General features: G+C 47.3%; 1 protein-coding gene across 1 annotated transcript in view; it reads left to right on the top strand.

The window, feature by feature from the left end:
- The window catches only part of SYN3 (synapsin III), a 318,593-nt gene that overhangs the window by 76,989 nt on the left and 218,412 nt on the right, over positions 1-23,192 (top strand). Inside the window, exon 2 of the mRNA XM_066590171.1 lies at positions 20,454-20,856. Within this exon, the coding sequence (XP_066446268.1) occupies positions 20,534-20,856 (323 nt within the window). The 5' untranslated portion in view covers positions 20,454-20,533. The remainder of the gene's footprint in view (positions 1-20,453; positions 20,857-23,192) is intronic.

The raw sequence follows: 23,192 nt of genomic DNA, 5'->3' as shown, positions 1-23,192 counted from the left end.
ATGTAGGGCGGCGCGGTGCTGTGGATGAGGGATACAATGTAGGGCGGTGCTGTGGATGAGGAATACAATGTAGGGCGGCGCGGTGCTGTGGATGAGGGATACAATGTAGGGCGGTGCTGTGGATGAGGAATACAATGTAGGGCGGTGCGGTGCTGTGGAAGAGAGATATAATGTAGGGTGGTGTGGTACTGTGGATGAGGGATACAATGTAGGGCGGTACTGTGGATGAGGGAGGCAATATATGGCGGCGCGGTGCTGTGGATGAGGGATACAATGTAGGGCGGCGCAGTGCTGTGGATGAGAGAGGCAATGTAGGGCGGTGCTGTGGCTGAGGGATACAATGTAGGGCGACGCGGTGCTGTGGATGAGGAATACAATGTAGGATGGTGCAGTGCTGTAGATGAGGGATATAATGTAGGGTGGTGTAGTACTGTGAATGAGGGATACAATGTAGGGCGGTGTGGTGCTGTGGATGAGGGATACAATGTAGGGTGGGGTGGTGCTGTGGATGAGGGATACAATGCAGGGCGGCTAGGGGCTGTGGATGAGTGATATAATGTAGGGTGGTGCGGTGCTGTGGATGAGGGATACAATGTAGGGCGGTGCTGTGGATGAGGGATACAATGTAGGGCGGCACAGTCCTGTGGATGAGGGAGGCAATGTAGGGCAACGCGGTGCTGTGGATCAGGGATACAATGTAGGACGGTGCTGTGGATGAGGGATACAATGTAGGGCGGCACGGTGCTGGGGATGAGGGATACAATGTAGGGTGACGCGGTGCTGTGGATGAGGGATACAATGTGAACGGGGTGGTGCTGTGGATGAGGGATACAATGTAGGACGGCACGGTGCTATGGATGAGGGATACAATGTAGGGTGTTGCCGTGGATGAGGGAGGCAATGTAGGGCAGTACTGTGAATAAGGGAGGCAATGTACGGTGGCACGGTGCTGTGGATGAGGGATATAATGTAGGGTGGTGTAGTACTGTGAATGAGGGATACAATGTAGGGCGTTGTGGTGCTGTGTATGAGGGATACAATGTAGGGTGGGGTGGTGCTGTGGATGAGGGATACAATGTGAACGGGGCGGTGCTGTGGATGAGGGATACAATGTAGGGCGGCACGGTGCTGTGGATGAGGGATACAATGTAGGGTGGTGCCGTGGATGAGGGAGGCAATGTAGGGCAGTACTGTGGATAAGGGAGGCAATGTACGGTGGCACGGTGCTGTGGATGAGGGATACAATGTAGGGCGGCGCAGTGCTGTGGATGAGGGAGGCAATGTAGGGCAACGCGGTGCTGTGGATGAGGGATACAATGTAGGACGGTGCTGTGGATGAGGGATACAATGTACGGCGGCACGGTGCTGGAGATGAGGGATACAATGTAGGGCGGCACGGTGCTGTGGATGAGGGATACAATGTAGGGTGGTGCCGTGGATGAGGGAGGCAATGTAGGGCAGTACTGTGGATAAGGGAGGCAATGTATGGTGGCGCGGTGCTGTGGATGAGGGATACAATGTAGGGCGGCGCAGTGCTGTGGATGAGGGAGGCAATGTAGGGCGGTGCTGTAGATGAGGGATACAATGTAGGGCGGTGCTGTGGATGAGGGATACAATGTAGGTTGGTGCGGTGCTGTGGATGAGGGATCCAATGTAGGGTGGTAATGTAGATGAGGGATGCAATGTATAGCAGCGCGGTGCTGTGGATGAGGAATCCAATTTAGGGCGGCGCAGTTCTGTGGATGAGGGAGGCAATGTAGGGTGACGCGAATGCTGTGGATGAGGGATACAATGTACGGTGGCGCGTTGCGGGGGATGAGAGATACAATGTAGGTCGGCGCGGTGCTGTGAATAAGGGATACAGTGTAGGGCGGTGCTGTGGTTGAGGGATACAATGTAGGGCGGGGCGGTGCTGTAGATGAGGGATACAATGCAGGGCGGTTAGGGGCTGTGGATGAGTGATATAATGTAGGGCGGTGTGGTGCTGTGGATGAGGGATACAATGTAGGGCGGTGCTGTGGATGAGGGATACAATGTAGGGCGGCACGGTGCTGTGGATGAGGGATACAATGTAGGGTGGCGCAGTCCTGTGGATGAGAGAGGCAATGTAGGGCGGTGCTGTGGATGAGGGATACAATGTAGGGCGACGCGGTGCTGTGGATGAGGAATACAATGTAGGATGGTGCAGTGCTGTGAATGAGGGATATAATGTAGGGTGGTGTAGTACTGTGAATGAGGGATACAATGTAGGGCGGTGTGGTGCTGTGGATGAGGGATACAATGTAGGGCGGTGTGGTGCTGTGGATGAGGGATACAATGTAGGGTGAGGTGGTGCTGTGGATGAGGGATACAATGCAGGGCGGCTAGGGGCTGTGGATGAGGGATACAATGTAGGGCGGTGCTGTGGATGAGGGATACAATGTAGGGCGGCACGGTGCTGTGGATGAGGGATACAATGTAGGGCGGTGCAGTCCTGTGGATGAGGGAGGCAATGTAGGGCAACGCGGTGCTGTGGATGAGGGATACAATGTAGGACGGTGCTGTGGATGAGGGATACAATGTACGGCGGCACGGTGCTGGGGATGAGGGATACAATGTCGGGTGACGCGGTGCTGTGGATGAGGGATACAATGTGAACGGGGCGGTGCTGTGGATGAGGGATACAATGTAGGGCGGCACGGTGCTGTGGATGAGGGATACAATGTAGGGTGGTGCCATGGATGAGGGAGGCAATGTAGGGCAGTACTGTGGATAAGGGAGGCAATGTACGGTGGCACGGTGCTGTGGATGAGGGATACAATGTAGGGCGGCGCAGTCCTGTGGATGAGGGAGGCAATGTAGGGCAACGCGGTGCTGTGGATGAGGGATACAATGTAGGACGGCACGGTGCTGTGGATGAGGGATACAATGTAGGGCGGTGCAGTCCTGTGGATGAGGGAGGCAATGTAGGGCAACGCGGTGCTGTGGATGAGGGATACAATGTAGGACGGCGTGGTGCTGGCGATGAGGGATACAATGTGGGGTGATGCGGTGCTGTGGATGAGGGATACAATGTGAACGGGGCGGTGCTGTGGATGAGGGATACAATGTACGGCGGCACGGTGCTGGGGATGAGGGATACAATGTCGGGTGACGCGGTGCTGTGGATGAGGGATACAATGTGAACGGGGCGGTGCTGTGGATGAGGGATACAATGTAGGGCGGCACGGTGCTGTGGATGAGGGATACAATGTAGGGTGGTGCCATGGATGAGGGAGGCAATGTAGGGCAGTACTGTGGATAAGGGAGGCAATGTACGGTGGCACGGTGCTGTGGATGAGGGATACAATGTAGGGCGGCGCAGTCCTGTGGATGAGGGAGGCAATGTAGGGCAACGCGGTGCTGTGGATGAGGGATACAATGTAGGACGGCACGGTGCTGTGGATGAGGGATACAATGTAGGGCGGTGCAGTCCTGTGGATGAGGGAGGCAATGTAGGGCAACGCGGTGCTGTGGATGAGGGATACAATGTAGGACGGCGTGGTGCTGGCGATGAGGGATACAATGTGGGGTGATGCGGTGCTGTGGATGAGGGATACAATGTGAACGGGGCGGTGCTGTGGATGAGGGATACAATGTACGGCGGCACGGTGCTGGGGATGAGGGATACAATGTCGGGTGACGCGGTGCTGTGGATGAGGGATACAATGTGAACGGGGCGGTGCTGTGGATGAGGGATACAATGTAGGGCGGCACGGTGCTGTGGATGAGGGATACAATGTAGGGTGGTGCCATGGATGAGGGAGGCAATGTAGGGCAGTACTGTGGATAAGGGAGGCAATGTACGGTGGCACGGTGCTGTGGATGAGGGATACAATGTAGGGCGGCGCAGTCCTGTGGATGAGGGAGGCAATGTAGGGCAACGCGGTGCTGTGGATGAGGGATACAATGTAGGACGGTGCTGTGGATGAGGGATACAATGTACGGCGGCACGGTGCTGGAGATGAGGGATACAATGTAGGGTGACGCGATGCTGTGGATGAGGGATACAATGTGAACGGGGCGGTGCTGTGGATGAGGGATACAATGTAGGGCGGCACGGTGCTGTGGATGAGGGATACAATGTAGGGTGGTGCCGTGGATGAGGGAGGCAATGTAGGGCAGTACTGTGGATAAGGGAGGCAATGTACGGTGGCGCGGTGCTGTGGATGAGGGATACAATGTAGGGCGGCGCAGTGCTGTGGATGAGGGAGGCAATGTAGGGCGGTGCTGTAGATGAGGAATCCAATTTAGGCCGGCGCAGTTCTGTGGATGAGGGAGGCAATGTAGGGTGACGCGAATGCTGTGGATGAGGGATACAATGTACGGTGGCGCGTTGCGGGGGATGAGAGATACAATGTAGGTCGGCGCGGTGCTGTGAATAAGGGATACAGTGTAGGGCGGTGCTGTGGTTGAGGGATACAATGTAGGGCGGGGCTGTGGTTGAGGGATACAATGTAGGCCGGTGCTGTGGATGAGGGATATAATGTAGGGCGGTGCTGTGGTTGAGGGATACAATGTAGGGCAGTGCTGTGGATGAGGGATACAATGTAGGGCGGCGCATATAGTACCCTCATTATGCTACGATACAGTGTCTATAGGATACCATGGTAATGTGCTCTAATGATAGCACCCATATAATGCTGCCATGCAATGCATATATGATGCTATTGTAACGTGCGCAAATAACAGCAACCACATAATACTGCTATAGAGTGGCTACATAATGCTGCCATACAGTTATCACATACCACTACAGTAAAATGTCCAAATGACAACACCCACATAATGCTGCTTTATAGTGCTTTGTATGAAACTATCGAAAAGAGCACAAATGACAGCACCCACATAATACTGCCATACTGTACTACATAATACTGCTATAATGTGGCAAAACCATGTTCCACACAATATTGCCACAAAGTGCCTAAATACCATAGTACTACAATCATGTTCTCAACTCACAGCACTAACATATTACTGCCATGTAATGCCCACATAATCATGTCACACAGTGTCCCTATCATACTGCTCTCATAATACTAAGTGCCAAAACAGTACCCACGCAATACTGCCATAATGTGGCAAAACAATGCGGCACACTGCAAGCAAGTTCCCAACAAATTTCACTGACACAATGAGTGCCCATATAATACTGCAATCAAGTTCTTCTCATCTTACAGCACTGACATAATACTGCCATATAGTGTTTACATAATAATGCTATATAGTGCCCCCATAATACCGCCCTATAGCATTCATATAATACTACAGTAAAATGCCAGCATAACAGTACCCACATAATACTGCCATATAGTGCTCCCCTAATACTGCAGTAAAGTGATCTCCAAAATGATTGGCACTAGACTGGCGTAGCACTGGGCACTATGTAATGGTATTTGCTGGGTTGGTGCAGAATCCTCCGTTTGGCTGAGCGCTCTGCAGAGAGGAGGCGGCTGACGAGAGCTGACAGGACGCCCACACAGCCGCGCCAACCCATCCAGCATCTCCTCATGTCCCCACATCACAAAGTGACAGCAACAGAGGTTTATGTCATGCCCGCCCTGATGCCCGCTCCTCAATCATTCCTTCTAGACGTCTCCAGTCACGGCGAGTGTCCTTGCCGTTTAACCCTGACTTAGTTTCTTAGCTTTATCTGTTTCCGAGAAAGTTGGGTGGCAGCCAATGCGGATCCATTGTAGCACCCACCCAACTTTCCTCAAGTCCTGAATAACGAAATAGAGGCAGGACTGTGGCGGAGCCCATAGTCACACTCTTCGCTCCTGCCAGACTTAACAGTTAGCCTAAGGCTGCCTTCACACGGGACAACTAGCGTCTGAATAGCCACTCGATAGGGCGATCTAAGCACGGCCACCGACTTGGTGCCAGGGGGAATTTGTTTAGTAGTCTCTTTGTTTCAGCTCACCTACAAGTAGTCACTGGACGATTAATTACCGTTTGGTGTGAACAGGTAATCACTGTCTTCCAACAACTAGCCAATAACTTTGTGCGCTCGTTCGGCATGCACCTCCCATCGAATGCTAATTGGCTCCTGATTTGTTTTGGAACATTTTGCCCTCCCACCTAAAGGGGTTGTCCAAGTTAAGAGGACTCCGGACAACCTCTTCCCTGTGCGCTAACATAACCAACTGGCACATACTCGCTCTACTGATGTCCGCTATATCGCTCGGTCCCCACCGCTCCGGTCCATGTTTATGGCTGCAGTTCTGCCCGTTTTATGGGACGCCACAGCGGCTGCAGGCGATAACAGAGCTCAGTGATGGATCTCTGGAGCGGGGGACCGAGCGCCATCACAGGACACAGCGGGTAGAGGGGGTGTATGGCACTGTTATGGTATTGTACGGGAAGGGGTTGTCCAGAGATGGTTCAATGCAGACAACCCCCTTAGTGCTCATTTATTTATACACTCATTGTGGACTATACCCCCCCCCCCCCCCCCCCGGACCGCAGAAGAACTTGTTATTTCGCTGCCAAACCCGCCATGCGGTTCCAGACAGATCTGTAATGATGAGAGTTGTGGTGATTAGATGAACGGTCTTGTCACCGGAGGCCCTAAAAGTGGTTCCGTCCTTGGCCTATAAGAGGCTCTCGGAGGCCCCTTGTGTGCAGTGACCTCTTCTTCCGCTTGTGTAGAGCTTGTTGACAACTTAACGCCTCCACGACTCCGTGTCACCCCGTTACCAGAGGGGGGCGCATTATTGGTATGTGTGAAGCTGGATGGCCAAACAAGGTGACCAGTCTCAGGACACCTCCTATAGACCACCAGTATAGAGGAGCATCTGACCAGACTGTTAGGAGGTGTTGGGACCAGTGGATGGGGGCACACAAGGTGACCGGGCTCAGGACGCCCCCTATAGACCACCAGTATAGAGGAGCATCTGACCAGACTGTTAGGAGGTGTTGGGACCAGTGGATGTGTGAGGGCATACAAGGTGACCGGGCTCAGGACGCCCCCTACAGACCATCAGTAGAGAGGAGCATCTGACCAGACTATTAGGAGGTGTTGGGACCAGTGGATGTGTGAGGGCACACAAGGTGACCGAGCTCAGGACCCTCTACAGACCACCAGTAGAGGAGCATCTGACCAGACTGTTAGGAAGTGTTGGGACCAGTGGGTGTGTGAGGGCACACAAGGTGACCGGGCTCAGGACACCCTCTACAGACCACCAGTAGAGGAGCATCTGACCAGACTATTAGGAGGTGTTGGGACCAGTGGATGTGTGAGGGCACACAAGGTGACCGGGCTCAGGACCCTCTACAGACCACCAGTAGAGGAGCATCTGACCAGACTGTTAGGAAGTGTTGGGACCAGTGGATGTGTGAGGGCACACAAGGTGACCGGGCTCAGGACGTCCCCTACAGACCACCAGTAGAGGAGCATCTGACCAGACTATTAGGAGGTGTTGGGACCAGTGGATGTGTGAGGGCACACAAGGTGACCGGGCTCAGGACGCCCCCTACAGACCACCAGTAGAGAGGAGCATCTGACCAGACTGTTAGGGGTTGTTGGGATCAGTGGATGGGGGCACACAAGGTGACCGGGCTCAGGACGTCCCCTATAGACCACCAGTAGAGAGGAGCATCTGATCAGAACAACAGAGTACTAGAGCCCCTATGCCCGCCTGTATCACATCTTGTATCCAAGCTAGAGGCGGTACAACAGGGAACTAGAGCCTCCATGCCCCCCTCCCTTCCCATATCACATCTTGTATCCAAGCTAGAGGCGGTACAACAGGGAACTAGAGTGGTTGGTTTCTGACAATTAGTGCACATGTGAGTGATCCTCGACTGAACAGTCCCTGTTAGTCTTCAAAATACCACTCACTGCAACGGTGGGGGCAACTGGCTGCTGGGGTCCTGGGGTCGGTCCCAGAGGGCTGCCGGGGTCAGTCACAGGGTGCTGCTGGGGTCCTGGGGTCGGTCACACGGGGCTGCTGAGGTCCTGGGGTCGGTCACAGGGGGCTGCTGGGTCAGGTATGTCAGTTGCCCCAGTTTTAAATATATATTTTTAGGTGAGTTTAATAAAGTAAAGACCTCCTCTGTCGCTGCCCGGTCACTGGCTGTCAGCGCCGCTGTCCCCTGCTGTGTTCCACAGATCAGTGCAGTCAATCCCCGGGGTCAGCATTAGTGAGGCCGAGGAATGCCGGCAGCAATCCTGTGTTTGTCACATGATCGCATAACACAGAATTCAGAGGACGACGACTGTACTGGCTGCCAGCGCCCGGAGGAGCGACAGAGGAGGACGGCGGTGCTGACTGCCAGCGACCGGGGAGCGACAGAGGAGGATGGCGGCACTGACTGCCAGCGACTGGGGAGCGACAGAGGAGGACGGCGGCCCTGACTGCAAGTGACCGGGGAGCGACAGAGGAGGATGACAGCGCTGACTGCCAGAGACCGGGGAGCGACAGAGGAGGACGGTGGCGCAGACTGCCAGAGACCGGGGTGCGACAGAGGAGGACGGCGGTACTGACTGCCAGCGACCGGGGAACGACAGAGGAGGACGACGGCGCTGACTGCCAGAGACCGGGGAACGACAGAGGAGGATGGTGGCACTGACTGCCAGCGACTGGGGAGCGACAGAGGAGGACGGCGGCGCTGACTGCCAGAGACCGGGGAGCGACAGAGGAGGATGGCGGCCCTGACTGCCAGTGACTGGGGAGCGACAGAGGAGAACGGCGGCGCTGACTGCCAGAGACCGGGGAGCGACAGAGGAGGACGGCGGCCCTGACTGCGAGCAACTGGAGAAGTGACAGAGGAGGACGGCGGCGTTGACTGCCAGCGACCGGGGAACGACAGAGGAGGACGGCGGTGCTGACTGCCAGCAACCGGAGGAGCGACAGAAGAGGACGGCGGCACTGACTGCCAGCGACAGAGGAGGACGGCGGCCCTGACTGCCAGCGACAGAGAAGGATGGCAGCCCTGACTGCCAGTGACCGGGGAGCGACAGAGGAGGATGGTGGTACTGGCTGCCAGTGACTGGAGGAGCGATAGAGGAGGTCCATACTGGCTTCTACTTTATTGCTTGAAAGGGATGTTGAGGCCATTATTTTTCAGAGGGGGCACAGTGGGCATTATTTCTGAAATGGGGAAATGAAGGGTATTTTGTTTACTTAAAGATTTATTCATGTGGTTTTAACCCCTTCACACAAAATGACGTAGAGTTCCATCCTGGGTCATGCAGACGTTTGTATGGAGGGGAGTACTGCCGTCTCTTCTCAGGCTTGTGATTCAATGCCCAATCAATTTTCTAAAAGAGCTGTCTAAAGGGTCAGGCATTGATTTGAAGGAAAGCTACCATCCAATAGGTGGCGCTGCAGAGGGATTGTTCTATTTCCCTTAATTGCATATTACCCAGAGGAGCATGCATGGTCTTATAAGTCTCCTGACCTTCTTGGCGCTCTCCTTAAGGAGTGATACCTCCAGATTCAGGTACATCAGTCACAGGGCCTGAGAGCAGTTCTGTTCCATTCCAGTGAGTGGGATTGGGCTGCAATGTGACGTACAGCGCTGTGCCTGGTATGGACTGCTCACCCAAGCGCTGCTGTCACTGCGATCAGCTGATCAGCTGGGATCCCAAGTGGCGGGCCCCTTCCAATCAACTATTGATGACCTATCCAATGCCACAAAATCACGATAAATAAATATGTGACCTCTGTCTTTGATCATATAGAGGTAGGCACATGAAAAGGGAATCTACCCCTTACGTTCCCACCTTACATCCCCCCCTTCCTTTTATGTTGGTAGTCCTCTAGCCACCGGACACCTTCTAGGGGGTGGCTGCACTCCGCCGCTGGCACCATCCTGCCGACTACGTCATTGGTGGGTGGTATATGTATGGCATGACTGTGACCGATGGAGGCAATCCTAGTGAGCTCTAAGACCATTTGGGGGGAATGGCAGAAGAGCTATTTCACTCCACAGTCACAAACTCACAGTAAATAATCATGTGATCTGTCTCTGAAGGTCCTCGAGCGCGACTTTCATTCATTGAGATCTGATATGTGATTTATATGTTAATTTTTTGAGTAGCGTATATTATAAATGACTGCAGTCTAACAAGGGAACGATTCTGAGAAAGTAACTGAAGTTGGGCCCCAAGCTGAGCTCTGTCCGGGGCCCCTATAATAATAGATACATCTGGGGATCATCTGTTGATCCCATACTTTACACTGCATGCAGCGATGCCGCTCGCCTCTGTCTCCAGTGCATCCAGCAGACAGATATAAACCAGTTTGATAAAATTAGGTCAAACGGAAAAAAAATCACTATTTGGAGAGGGTTTTATTTTTGTTCATTCTTTACTTGTAAATCCCACATGGCGCATTTATAAATCCTTTCTCCAAGACTTACGGGGAAACGCCAGACATCTCCTAAGCCTAAGCACATAGATTACTGCTGTGAGAGCGCCATCTAGGGGTTGGGGAGGGAAGTGGCCATATCCTATTATACAGGGATTACATCGATGTCACACAAGCTTATGTTATTTCTGGGCATATGTACGGATTTGAGTGAGAGCCAAAACCTGTAGTAACTGATCCGGAATTAGATTCCCAACATCTTTAGTAGTTAAAAAATGTTTCTTAAAGGGCCACTCCACTAAGTTCAGCATTAGGGGAGATTTACACTGCATTCAGAAAGTCTTCAGACCCTTTCATTTTTTTTTTTTAAGTTTTGTTTTATTGAGGCCTTGTGCAAAGTAAAAAAAAAATGAAGTACCCCCCCCCCCCCTCATTCTGTAATAGGTGTCCCATAATGACAAAGTGTAGAATGCCAGAATGTAAGAAATCTTTGTAAAGTACACCCCCCATCTATATAAGATCTCACAATGCATATCAGAGCCAAAACCAAGCCATGAGGAGGACAGAACTGCCTGCGGAGCTCAGAGACAGGATTGTGTGGGGGCACAGATCTGGAGAAGCTACAAAACATTTCTGCTGCACTGAAAGTTCCCAAGAGCTCAGCAGCCCCCATAATACTTACATGGAGGAACAACCAGGACTCTTCCTAGAGCCACCAAACTAAGGGGAAGAAGGATCTTATAAGAGAAGAGACCAAGAGTCCAGTGGCCCCCATAATACTTACATGGAGGAACAACCATGGCTCTTCCTAGAGCCGCCGACCCCAAACTAAGGGGGAGAAGGGTCTTGTAAGAGAGGAGACCAAGAGCCCAGCGGACCCCATAATACTTACATGGAAGAACAACCAGGACTCTTCCTAGAGCCGCCGACCACCAAACTAAGGGGGAGAAGGGCCTTGTATGAGAGGTGACCAAGAACCCAGCGACCGCCATAATACTTACATGGAAAAGAACCAGGACTTTCCTAGAGCTGCCGACCACCAAATTAAAGGGACAAGGGTCTTGTAAGAGAGGAGACCAAGAGCCCAGCGGCCCCATAATACTTACATGGAAGAACAACCAGCACTCTTCCTAGAGCCGGCGACCCCAAACTAAGGGGGAGAAGGGTCTTGTAAGAGAGGAGACCAAGATCCCAGCGGCCGCCATAATACTTACATGGAAGAACAACCAGGGCTCTTCCTAGAGCCGGTGACCCCAAACTAAGTAATCGGGGAGATTCTCTGCTCTTATGACACCTAGATGGAACTTTTTGGGCTCAATTCTAAGCGTTCTGTTCGGAGGAAACCAGGCGCCACTCATCACTGGCCCAATACCATCCCTACAGTGACAGCTGGTGGTGGAGCATCAGGCTGGGGAGAAGAGACCAGTCAGGGTGGATGGAAACCAGGCGCCGCTCATCATCTGCCCAATACCATCCTTACAGTAAAGTCTGGTGGTGGAACATCGTGCTAGGGGAGGGGAGACCGGTCAGGTTGGATCGAAACCAGGCGCCGCTCATCACTGCCCCAATACCATCCCTACAGTGAAGCCTGGTGGTGGAGCATCATGCTGGGGGAGGAGAGACTAGTCAAGCTGGATGGAAACCAGGCACCGCTCATCACCGGCCCAATGCCATCCCTACAGTGAAGCCTGGTGGGGGAGCATCATGATGTGGGAAAGGAGACCGGTCAGGGTGGATGGAAACTAGGCGCCGCTCATCATCTGCCCAATACCATCCCTACAGTGAAGCCTGGTGGTGGAACATCATGCTTGGGGAGGGGAGACTAGTCAGGGGGGATGGAAAGCTGGATGGAACAATGTACAGAGATAATGAATACCTGATCCAGAGCGCAAGGGACCTCAGACTGGGCAGGAGGGTCACTTTCCAACAAGACAATGACCCCAAGGACACAGCCAAGACCACACAGGAAGGGGGATAACTCTGGGAATGTCCCTGGGTGTTCCAGCAAGAGCCTGACTTGTACCCAGTCCAACATCTCTGGAGAGACCTGTAGATGGCTCCACAGACGGCCCAATCCAACCTGACGGAGGGAATAAATATTTCAGTAGTAACCCCACTGAAGTTTCATCAGTCTTCCATAAGATGGCACCCCGTCGGCTGCGATGCTGCGGCTTTGAAGCACAGAGCACATTAAAGTATAACGTCTCTTTCTAAAAACTTTCGACGTTTAAGATGTAATCATGGGGTGCGGCTGCTGAGACCACCACTGATCACGAGAACAAAGCAGCAGAAGACCTCATCCCCGGGTCGTCTCTGATCACTCACAGGACGGTCTAATGAGCCTTCTTCAGCTAGTGAGCGGTGACAACACACGAGCGCTTTACCTGGCTCGTTCAGTCGATCCATGGGGTCTCAGCAGCCGGACCCCCAGTGATCAAACCTTTTGCCGCATGTCCCTAAGACATATCAAAAGGTTTTAAAAAGTACGGGGGTTGCATTAGATTAGAAAAACGTAGACCTTGTCTGCTCCTCACACAACTAAGCCTCCGCTGCAGTTCCGCACACAAAGCGATGGGCGAAAGTGGCGCTGTTTCTGGAAGAAAACAGCCAAGTTCTTCTAAAATGATGCAACACCTTTAAAGTGGTTATCCAGGAAAGAGAAATACCTGATCCAGCGCCGGTGCCTCCATTCGCTGCTTGGCTCCAGCACCGGATTACATGGACGGGACTTTTCGTTGGCGGTGTTGTCATCGCAGGGGGCTGGCTGTTGGAAAAGTAAGCCAGCGCCTTTCTCTGTGTCTACATTGGCCATCACAGATATGGTGTCTGGCTTGGTTATTGCCAGGCCCCCTGTGATGACATAACCGACCCTGGGAAGGTGGAGGGACCACAGAACAGGAGGGGCCAGATTGGATCAGGTATTTCCTCTCCCTGGACACCCCTTTTATAGGGGTTCTTCGCTTTGAACAATCCATCTTTTGTTAGAAGAGTCCATAATGATAAATGATCACATGATGCCCTGCTGCTGTAAACTCCAGTGATCAACTATAATCTGCAAGACAGCCTGGCAGCGAGTGTTCAATTTCCCTGCAGCACTCCCGCAGGAAAAATAAAGTATAACACATTGAAATCAGCTGTTTGTCTGTGTAACCTATAGGATGGGTTCTCACAGGGTGGAATCCCACCAAAGATCTTGCGGTTTTGCCGCAGCAAAAAAACGTGAGATTTCCGTGGAATAAGCGCAGCTCCAAAACCTGTGGCACTTAGCCGCGGGTTTTGGAGCGGCTTGGCCGCGTGCTTTTCCGTTGCGGCCAGCACTTCCATAGAGAGCAGTGTGGCCGCAACAGAAAAAATAAAATTGGACATACTGTGGCTGGGGAATCCGCGCCACAGTGCCGGCCTATGCCGGCTTTGTTGCGACGGATTGGCTGTCCCGTGTGGCCAAGATTTTTGACAAATCTCGTCCACATGGCTGGCTAATCTCAGGAGTAGCGGCTGCAGGCGGACTTGCCGCAGCAAAATTCCGCACAGAATTTCCGCGGCAAATTCGCCCTGTGTGATCCCAGCCATTGACCTCCCAGAGGTTTCTAAAAAAGAGCATCCCCTTTAAAATATACACAATGTTACTGAACATCTTCTCTTTTGTTACAATGTACACTAGGTAGGCGTTAACAACAAGGACAGGCAGGGAACATTTATATTGCTGGTGCACCGTCTGACTCAGAAGATAGTCTACACTGATACACTGCAACAAATCCCTGCAATTTCAGCTGCACAATCTTTTTCCACCCCATGTCGTTCTTATGGCTGCCATGTAATGAGTCGTTCTCCCTGCAGTGTCACTTTTGACTCTACCAAATGCTTTTTAATGGGGGTCCCAGCAGGTAGACTCTTTATCCTCCTCCCTCTCCCCCCAAAAAGAATTTAGATCTACCCACTGCAAAGGGATTGTGCAAATGAGACCATCGCTTTTAAGACATAATATCTATCTATCTATCTATCTATCTCGTATCTATCTATCTATCTATCTATCTATCTCCTATCTATCTATCTATCTATCTCCTATCTATCTATGTATCTATCTCATATCTATCTCCTATCTATCTATCTCATATCTATCTATCTATCTCCTATCTATCTATCTATCTATCTATCTATCTATCTATCTATCTATCTATCTATCTATTTATCTCATATCTATCTATCTATCTATCTCATATCTATCTATCTATCTCATATCTATCTATCTATCTATCTATCTATCTATCTATCTATCTATCTATCTATCTCCTATCTATCTATCTATCTATCTATCTATCTATCTCCTATCTATCTCCTATCTATCTCCTATCTATCTATCTCCTATCTATCTATCTATCTCCTATCTATCTATCTATCTCCTATCTATCTATCTATCTATCTATCTATCTATCTATCTATCTATCTCATATCTATCTATGTATCTATCTCCTATCTATCTATCTATCTATCTATCTATCTCATATCTGTCTATCTATCTCCTATCTATCTCCTATCTATCTATCTATCTATCTCATATCTGACTATCGATCGATCTATCTATTGTAGGGGTGTGCTACAGAGAATGGCCTGTAGGGGGCAACAGACAGTCAGTCTGGTGCCTGAGACAAGAGGAAAAACACCCACAGGTATGGTATGGAATGGAAGATGTATGTCACAGAGGTTGTTAGCTACTGTGATGTACATCGGTCCAATAATACTCCAGGCCAGTTCTTCCACCTGAACCAGCAAGCTATGTAAATGGACAGGTGGAAGTAAGGAGGAGATGTGTGTGTCTGGGAGAACCAGACTGCAGTTGGAACCAGACTTGCGTTGTGACCAGACTTCTGGTGAACCTGACTCCTGTTGTAAACAGAGAGAGACGCTGTGACCAGGCGGAGAGCCGTGTTGTTCTGCCGGGACGCTTGGGGAGCTATGGCCCTCTGATTGAGGTCTAGAGACACTACGACTTAAAGACCAGCTGCGCTCTGGACAACTACAGGTCTGTGAAAACAAATGGACTTATTACTGTCTCCCTCAGCTGTGGACTTACTTGCTCCCCCTGTGGACTATGAAGGATTAAATTGAAAGGACTTTTGCAAACTTTATGATTTCTCTGGAGACCCAGTCGTTTATGTTCTGCTAAAACTTGTATAAATAAACTAACCATTTGGCGTATTCATTAACCCCCGTGTTGCTACAATATATATATATCTCAAAAGCCCCCACTCACTGACTGACTCGACACAATTTGGCGCGAACATTCTTTGGGTCCTAAGTGAGGAGGGGTGGCGCATTCTGCAGAGGGACATCAGTGCATGCAGCCTGAGGATAATCTAACGCTTCTCTGTGTATACAGATTTTATTCCATGGTTCCTCTAAAGTAACCACAACTTCATAAAATTTTCTGTAGGACCAACACGTAAACACCTGTACCACATTAACTCGGGCGAAGCCGGATATATCCGCTAGTAACAATATAATAGTTATAAGAAGGAGATCTGTGGCAGATGATGGCACATTAAAACAAATAGGTGTAAGAACCACAAAGTTACAACAGGTTTTCAGGCTCTTTGGATGTAGACAAGATGTTTCTATTCACTAAAAGCAAGCAGAGATTATATTAGCTGCGGAACATTCCAATATGCCATACCTAAGACATTTACATAAGACTAGATTACTTGGGAGATTTGATGGCCACAAACCTATAAATACCCGGTCCTGTCGGTATACAGGAAATGATGCATGTTTGTCGTCCGTCCCACATAGTGTTCCCCCTGGGGCACATTATTGCTGTATGCATCTGATAACGTGAAGATGTTTCCTGTGTTCTTAATGTTTTAAAGAACCCAGAAAGATCCGGAGCCACAAATACTCTGAGCTTAGTGACTCAGCGAGTCAGGGGGGAATATAACATCTAAGATTAAACAAATGTACATCCGCTATCGGAGCGCAACACAGAGGAACCGAATTCAGTATAACCCACTTATACACCGGAGCGTTACATGATAGGATCTGAAGAGCTATCCCAATACACAAAACATCCATTGTGGCACTAAATGCAAAACTGTGTATAACAAAACCTAACAAAAAGATAGCAGGGGGCAGTATTATAGTAGTTATGTTCTTGTACATATGGAGCAGTATTATAGTAGCTATATTCTTGTACATAGGGAGCAGTATTATAGTAGCTATATTCTTGTACATAGGGGGCAGTATTATAGTAGTTATATTCTTGTACATAGGAGCAGTATTATAGTAGTTATATTCTTGTACATAGGGGGCAGTATTATAGTAGTTATATTCTTGTAGATAGGGGGCAGTATTATAGTAGTTATATTCTTGTAGATAGGGGGCAGTATTATAGTAGTTATATTCTTGTACATAGGGAGCAGTATTATAGTAGTTATATTCTTGTACATAGGAGGCAGTATTATAGTAGTTATATTCTTGTACACAGGGGGCAGTATTATAGTAGTTATATTCTTGTACATAGGAGGCAGTATTATAGTAGTTATATTCTTGTATATAGAGGGCAGTATTATAGTAGTTATATTCTTGTACATAGGGGGCAGTATTATAGTTGCTATATTCTTGTATATAGGAGCAGTATTATAGTAGTTATATTCTTGTACATAGGGGCAGTATTATAGTAGTTATATTCTTGTACATAGGGAGCAGTATTATAGTAGTTATATTCTTGTACATAGGAGGCAGTATTATAGTAGTTATATTCTTGTACACAGGGGGCAGTATTATAGTAGTTATATTCTTATACATAGGGGACAGTATTATAGTAGTTATATTCTTGTACATAGGGGGCAGTATTATAGTAGTTATATTCTTGTACATAGGGGGCACTATTATAGTAGTTATATTCTTGTACATAGGGGGCAGTATTATAGTAGATATATTCTTGTACATAGGAGGCAGTATTATAGTAGCTATATTCTTGTACATAGGGAGCAGTATTATAGTAGTTATATTCTTGTACATAGGAGGCAGTATTATAGTAGTTATATTCTTGTATATAGAGGGCAGTATTATAGTAGTTATATTCTTGTACATAGGGGGCACTATTATAGTAGTTATATTCTTGTACATAGGAGGCAGCATTATAGTAGTTATATTCTTTTACATAGGGGGCAGTATTATAGTAGATATATTCTTGTACATAGGAGGCAGTATTATAGTAGTTATATTCTTGTACATAGGGGGCAGTATTATAGTAGTTATATTCTTGTACATAGGGAGCAGTATTATAGTAGTTATATTCTTGTACATAGGGGGCAGTATTATAATAGTTATATTCTTGTACATAGGGGGCAGTATTATAGTAGTTATATTCTTGTACATAGAGGGCAGTATTATAGTAGTTATATTCTTGTACATAGGGGGCAGTATTATAGTAGTTATATTCTTGTACATAGGGGGCAGTATTATAGTAGTTATATTCTTGTACATAGGGAGCAGTATTATAGTAGTTATATTCTTGTACACAGGGGGCAGTATTATAGTAATTATATTCTTGTACATTGGGGCAGTATTATAGTAGTTATATTCTTGTACATAGGGGGCAGTATTATAGTAGTTGTATTCTTGTACACAGGGGGCACTATTATAGTAGTTATATTCTTGTACACAGGGGGCAGTATTATAGTAATTATATTCTTGTACACAGGGGGCAGTATTATAGTAATTATATTCTTGTACATAGGAGGCAGTATTATAGTAGTTATATTCTTGTACATAGGAGCAGTATTATAGTAGTTATATTCTTGTACATAGGGGGCAGTATTATAGTAGTTATATTCTTGTACATAGGAGGCCGTATTATAGTAGTTATATTCTTGTACATAGGAGGCCGTATTATAGTAATTATATTCTTGTACACAGGGGGCAGTATTATAGTAATTATATTCTTGCACATAGGAGCAGTATTATAGTAGTTATATTCTTGTACATAGGGGGCACTATTATAGTAGTTATATTCTTGTACACAGGGGGCAGTATTATAGTAGTTATATTCTTGTACATAGGAGCAGTATTATAGTAGTTATATTCTTGTATATAGGGGGCCGTATTATAGTAGTTATATTCTTGTACATTGGAGCAGTATTATAGTAGTTATATTCTTGTACATAGGAGGCAGTATTATAGTAGTTATATTCTTGTACATAGGAGGCAGTATTATAGTAGTTATATTCTTGTACATAGGAGGCAGTATTATAGTAGGTATATTCTTGTAGATAGGAGGCAGTATTATAGTAGTTATATTCTTGTACATAGGAGCAGTATTATAGTAGTTATATTCTTGTACATTGGAGCAGTATTATAGTAGTTATATTCTTGTACACATGAGCAGTATTATAGTAGGTATATTCTTGTACATAGGGGACAGTATTATAGTAGTTATATTCTTGTACATAGGGGGCAGTATTATAGTAGTTATATTCTTGTACATAGGGGGCAGTATTATAGTAGTTATATTCTTCTACATAGGGGGCCGTATTATAGTAGTTATATTCTTCTACATAGGGGGCAGTATTATAGTAGTTATATTCTTGTACATAGGGTGCAGTATTATAGTAGTTATATTCTTGTACATAGGGGAGCAGTATCATAGTAGTTATATTCTTGTACATAGGAGGCAGTATTATTCTAGTTATATTCTTGTACATAGAAGTATTATAGTAGTTATATTCTTGTACATAGGGGCAGTATTATAGTAGTTATATTCTTCTACATAGGGGGCAGTATTATAGTAGTTATATTCTTGTACATAGGGGGCAGTATTATAGTAGTTATATTCTTGTACATAGGAGCAGTATTATAGTAGTTATATTCTTGTACATAGGGGGCAGTATTATAGTAGTTATATTCTTGTACATATGAGCAGTATTATAGTAGTTATATTCTTGTACATATGGGTATTATTATATTAGTTATATTCTTGTACATAGGGGGCAGTATTATAGTAGTTATATTCTTGTACATAGGGGGCAGTATTACAGTAGTTATATTCTTGTACATAGGGGGCAGTATTATAGTAGTTATATTCTTGTACATAGGGGGCAGTATTACAGTAGTTATATTCTTGTACATAGGGGGCAGTATTACAGTAGTTATATTCTTGTACATAGGGGGCAGTATTATAGTAGTTATATTCTTGTACATAGGGGGCAGTATTACAGTAGTTATATTCTTGTACATAGGGGGCAGTATTACAGTAGTTATATTCTTGTACATATGAGCAGTATTTTAGTAGTTATATTCTTGTACATAGAAGGCAGTATTATAGTAGTTATATTCTTGTACATAGGGGGCAGTATTATAGTAGTTATACTCTTGTACATAGGGGGCAGTATTATAGTAGTTATATTCTTGTACATAGGGGGCAGTATTATAGTAGTTATATTCTTGTACATAGGGAGCAGTATTATAGTAGATATATTCTTGTACATAGGGGGCAGTATTATAGTAGGTATATTCTTGTACATAGGGGGCAGTATTATAGTAGTTATATTCTTGTACATAGGGAGCAGTATTATAGTAGTTATATTCTTGTACATAGGGGGCAGTATTATAGTAGTTATACTCTTGTACATAGGGGGCAGTATTATAGTAGTTATATTCTTGTACATAGGGGGCAGTATTATAGTAGTTATATTCTTGTACATAGGGGGCAGTATTATAGTAGTTATATTCTTGTACATAGGGGGCAGTATTATAGTAATTATATTCTTGTACATAGGGGGCAGTATTATAGTAGTTATATTCTTGTACATAGGGAGCAGTATTATAGTAGTTATATTCTTGTACATAGGGGGCAGTATTATAGTAGTTATATTCTTGTACATAGGGGGCAGTATTATAGTAGTTATATTCTTGTACATAGGGGGCAGTATTATAGTAGTTATATTCTTGTACATAGGGGGCAGTATTATAGTAATTATATTCTTGTACATAGGGGGCAGTATTATAGTAGTTATATTCTTGTACATAGGGGGCAGTATTATAGTAGTTATATTCTTGTACATAGGAGGCAGTATGATAGCATGATTCATGACATTTCGTGTGTTTTTTTTTTCTTTTTAGACTGAGTGTTGTTGCAGAAGAACAAAGATCCCCCAAAACAAGACCCACAAGCTTTTGATACCCTGCACTGAGCTGCAGCCATGAATTTCCTCCGTAGACGACTCTCTGACAGCAGCTTTGTGGCCAACCTTCCTAATGGCTACATGATGGATCTTCAGCGGCCGGAGAACTCCACCAGCTCTCCTGTATCTCCAGCTCTGGAGAGGAAGCAACAACCACCTCAACAAGTCCCAGTTTCCTCCACTTCAACCTCTGGATCCAGTCTCTTCAGCTCCATCACCAATGCAGTAAAACAGACCACCCAAGCTGCGGCGGGCCTGGTGGAACAGACAGGACCTCCTGCGCCTCCCGTGGTCCTGAAGCCCAAGATTCTCTTGGTTATTGATGATGCGCATACAGATTGGTAAGGACACCATGAGGTTGGAGAGGAACTCAGTTGCACTTTAGTTGATGTATTAGTGGAAGCTCATTATATCGTTTGCCCCAGCGCTTGCACCTTTTATTGGCCCCTATCACTGATGTGGCACTATTACGTGTATGACACATGTAGACAGTATCTGGCAGCACTAGATGGACACTATGTGGCACTATTACGTGTTTGCTGTATGGCACATGTAGACAGTATCTGGCAGCACTAGATGGACACTATGCGGCACTATTGTAATATCTGTCAGCATTAGGTGGGCACAGTATTGCATTGGTATCTCTGTATGGTAGTATTAGTTTCTCACTATGTGGCAATGTTATGTGCTCACTATAAGGGATTATTTACATAAACATTTTACATACATGTTTTGTGGGTCGTGAGACGTAGAATACAGAAATATAACCCAGATTTGTGAATGGGTCTATTCATGTGTGCGATTTTCCTCTTGCAGAGAGACGGATAAACCGCAGCCTGCCCCATTCTTGTGTTACAGAATACTCGCCTATATTTTTAATGGGCGAGTTAAAGATCACATTCACATGCAAATTCCATACAAGTGCGATTTTAAAACTCCCTCTACTTAAGCTGCATGGGATTTTACACGTCCATGAAAAATGCATTTGGAAATGTAGTGCGATGCGAATAAGTCGCAAAACGCATCACACTTGCAGTGAAAATCGCGGGTTAAGACGTGTGATTTCGAGTGTTAGCAATATTACACTCGCTTCTGTAAATATGGCTTTATGTAGATACCAAATAGCTGAGTTAGTAGCTGTATGGTTCTGCTTTATGCTCACGGTATGAGAGTATTATGTAGGCAGTGTATGGTATTATTGTCGGCCCCTCTTGTATTGGTTTTACCATATGGCACTATTATGTAGCGGTTATTTGGTGCTGTGTGTCAGTATAATTATTTTGGCGATATATTACGTTCCACTTAACTTCATCCGAAAACATCAGACCGCCGCTCATTCCGCTCTTCCATTTGCACAGGTGTTCCCATGGACCTGGATCTGCAGCTGCCTCTTAGGGCTCTCACACCAGCGTTTGCTGGCGGATACTGCGCATATATCTCCATTGCGTATTGACTAATCCCCATACACTATCTCGGTGCCTAGATAGTACATGTTGCACGTTTCGCGTGTTGTGTGTGAGAAGCACCATTGCCAGTAATGGAAAGTTAGTTACCGCGTATCATGCGCGCAAAAAACTGGCATAAAAACTGATGGCGTGAGAGAGCCCTTCATCACTTAAAGGGGTTGTAGCAAAAAAGAACTATTATCCCCCATCCACAGGATAGATGATAAAAGTCTGATTGGTAGGGCTGTCACTGCTGAATGGGGGTCTCATGTCCTCGCTTCAGGCTCGCTATGTCCCACATAGGGAGGACGAGATTGAATCATGCGTCAATTGCGCATGCACAGCGCCACTCTCTACCTTTCAGCGAGACTGCCAGAGAGCCGCGCGCTTGTACTCCACTAGTTTCGTCAGCACCATTGAAATAAATGGAGCGTGTGCAACCAGCGCTATGTTCAATCTGACATTACAACAGTTGGGTACAGTGTCGACACAGTGATGAGAAGAGGGGTACACAGGATCAGTAGAGGTCTTAGTGATGAGAAGAGGGGTACTCAGGTCAGTAGAGGTCTCAGTGATGAGAAGAGGGGTACACGGGGTGAGTAGAGGTCTCAGTGATGGGAAGAGGGATACACCGGATCAGTAGAGGTCTCCGTGATGAGAAGAGGGGTACACGGGATCAGTAGAGGCCCCAGTGATGAGAAGAGGTGTACATGGGGTGGGTAGAGGTCTCAGTGGTGAGAAGAGGGGTACACGAGATCAGTAGAGGTCTCAGTGATGAGAAGAGGGGTACATGGGGTGGGTAGAGGTCTCAGTGATGAGAAGAGGGGTACACGAGATCAGTAGAGGCCCCAGTGATGGGAAGAGGGGTACTCAGGTCAGTAGAGGTCTCAGTGATGAGAAGAGGGGTACGCAGGTCAGTAGAGGTCTCAGTGATGAGAAGAGGGGTACACGGGATCAGTAGAGGTCTCGGTGATGAGAAGAGGGGGACACGCGGTCAGTAGAGGTCTCCGTAATGAGAAGAGGGGTACACGGAATCAGTAGAGGTCTTAGTGATGAGAAGAGGGGTACACGGGATCAGTAGAGGTCTTAGTGATGAGAAGAGGGGTACACGTGATCCGTAGGATTCCCAGTGATAAGAAGAGGGGTACACAGGATCAGTAGATGTCTCTGTGATGAGAAGAGTGGTACACAAGATCAGTAGTGGTCTCCGTGATGAGAAGGGGGGTACACGG

Source organism: Eleutherodactylus coqui, chromosome 2, assembly GCF_035609145.1.
Source record: "Eleutherodactylus coqui strain aEleCoq1 chromosome 2, aEleCoq1.hap1, whole genome shotgun sequence".
In the NCBI taxonomy this organism is placed as follows: Eukaryota; Metazoa; Chordata; class Amphibia; order Anura; family Eleutherodactylidae; genus Eleutherodactylus; species Eleutherodactylus coqui.
This window is presented reverse-complemented; position numbering and strand designations above follow the sequence as displayed.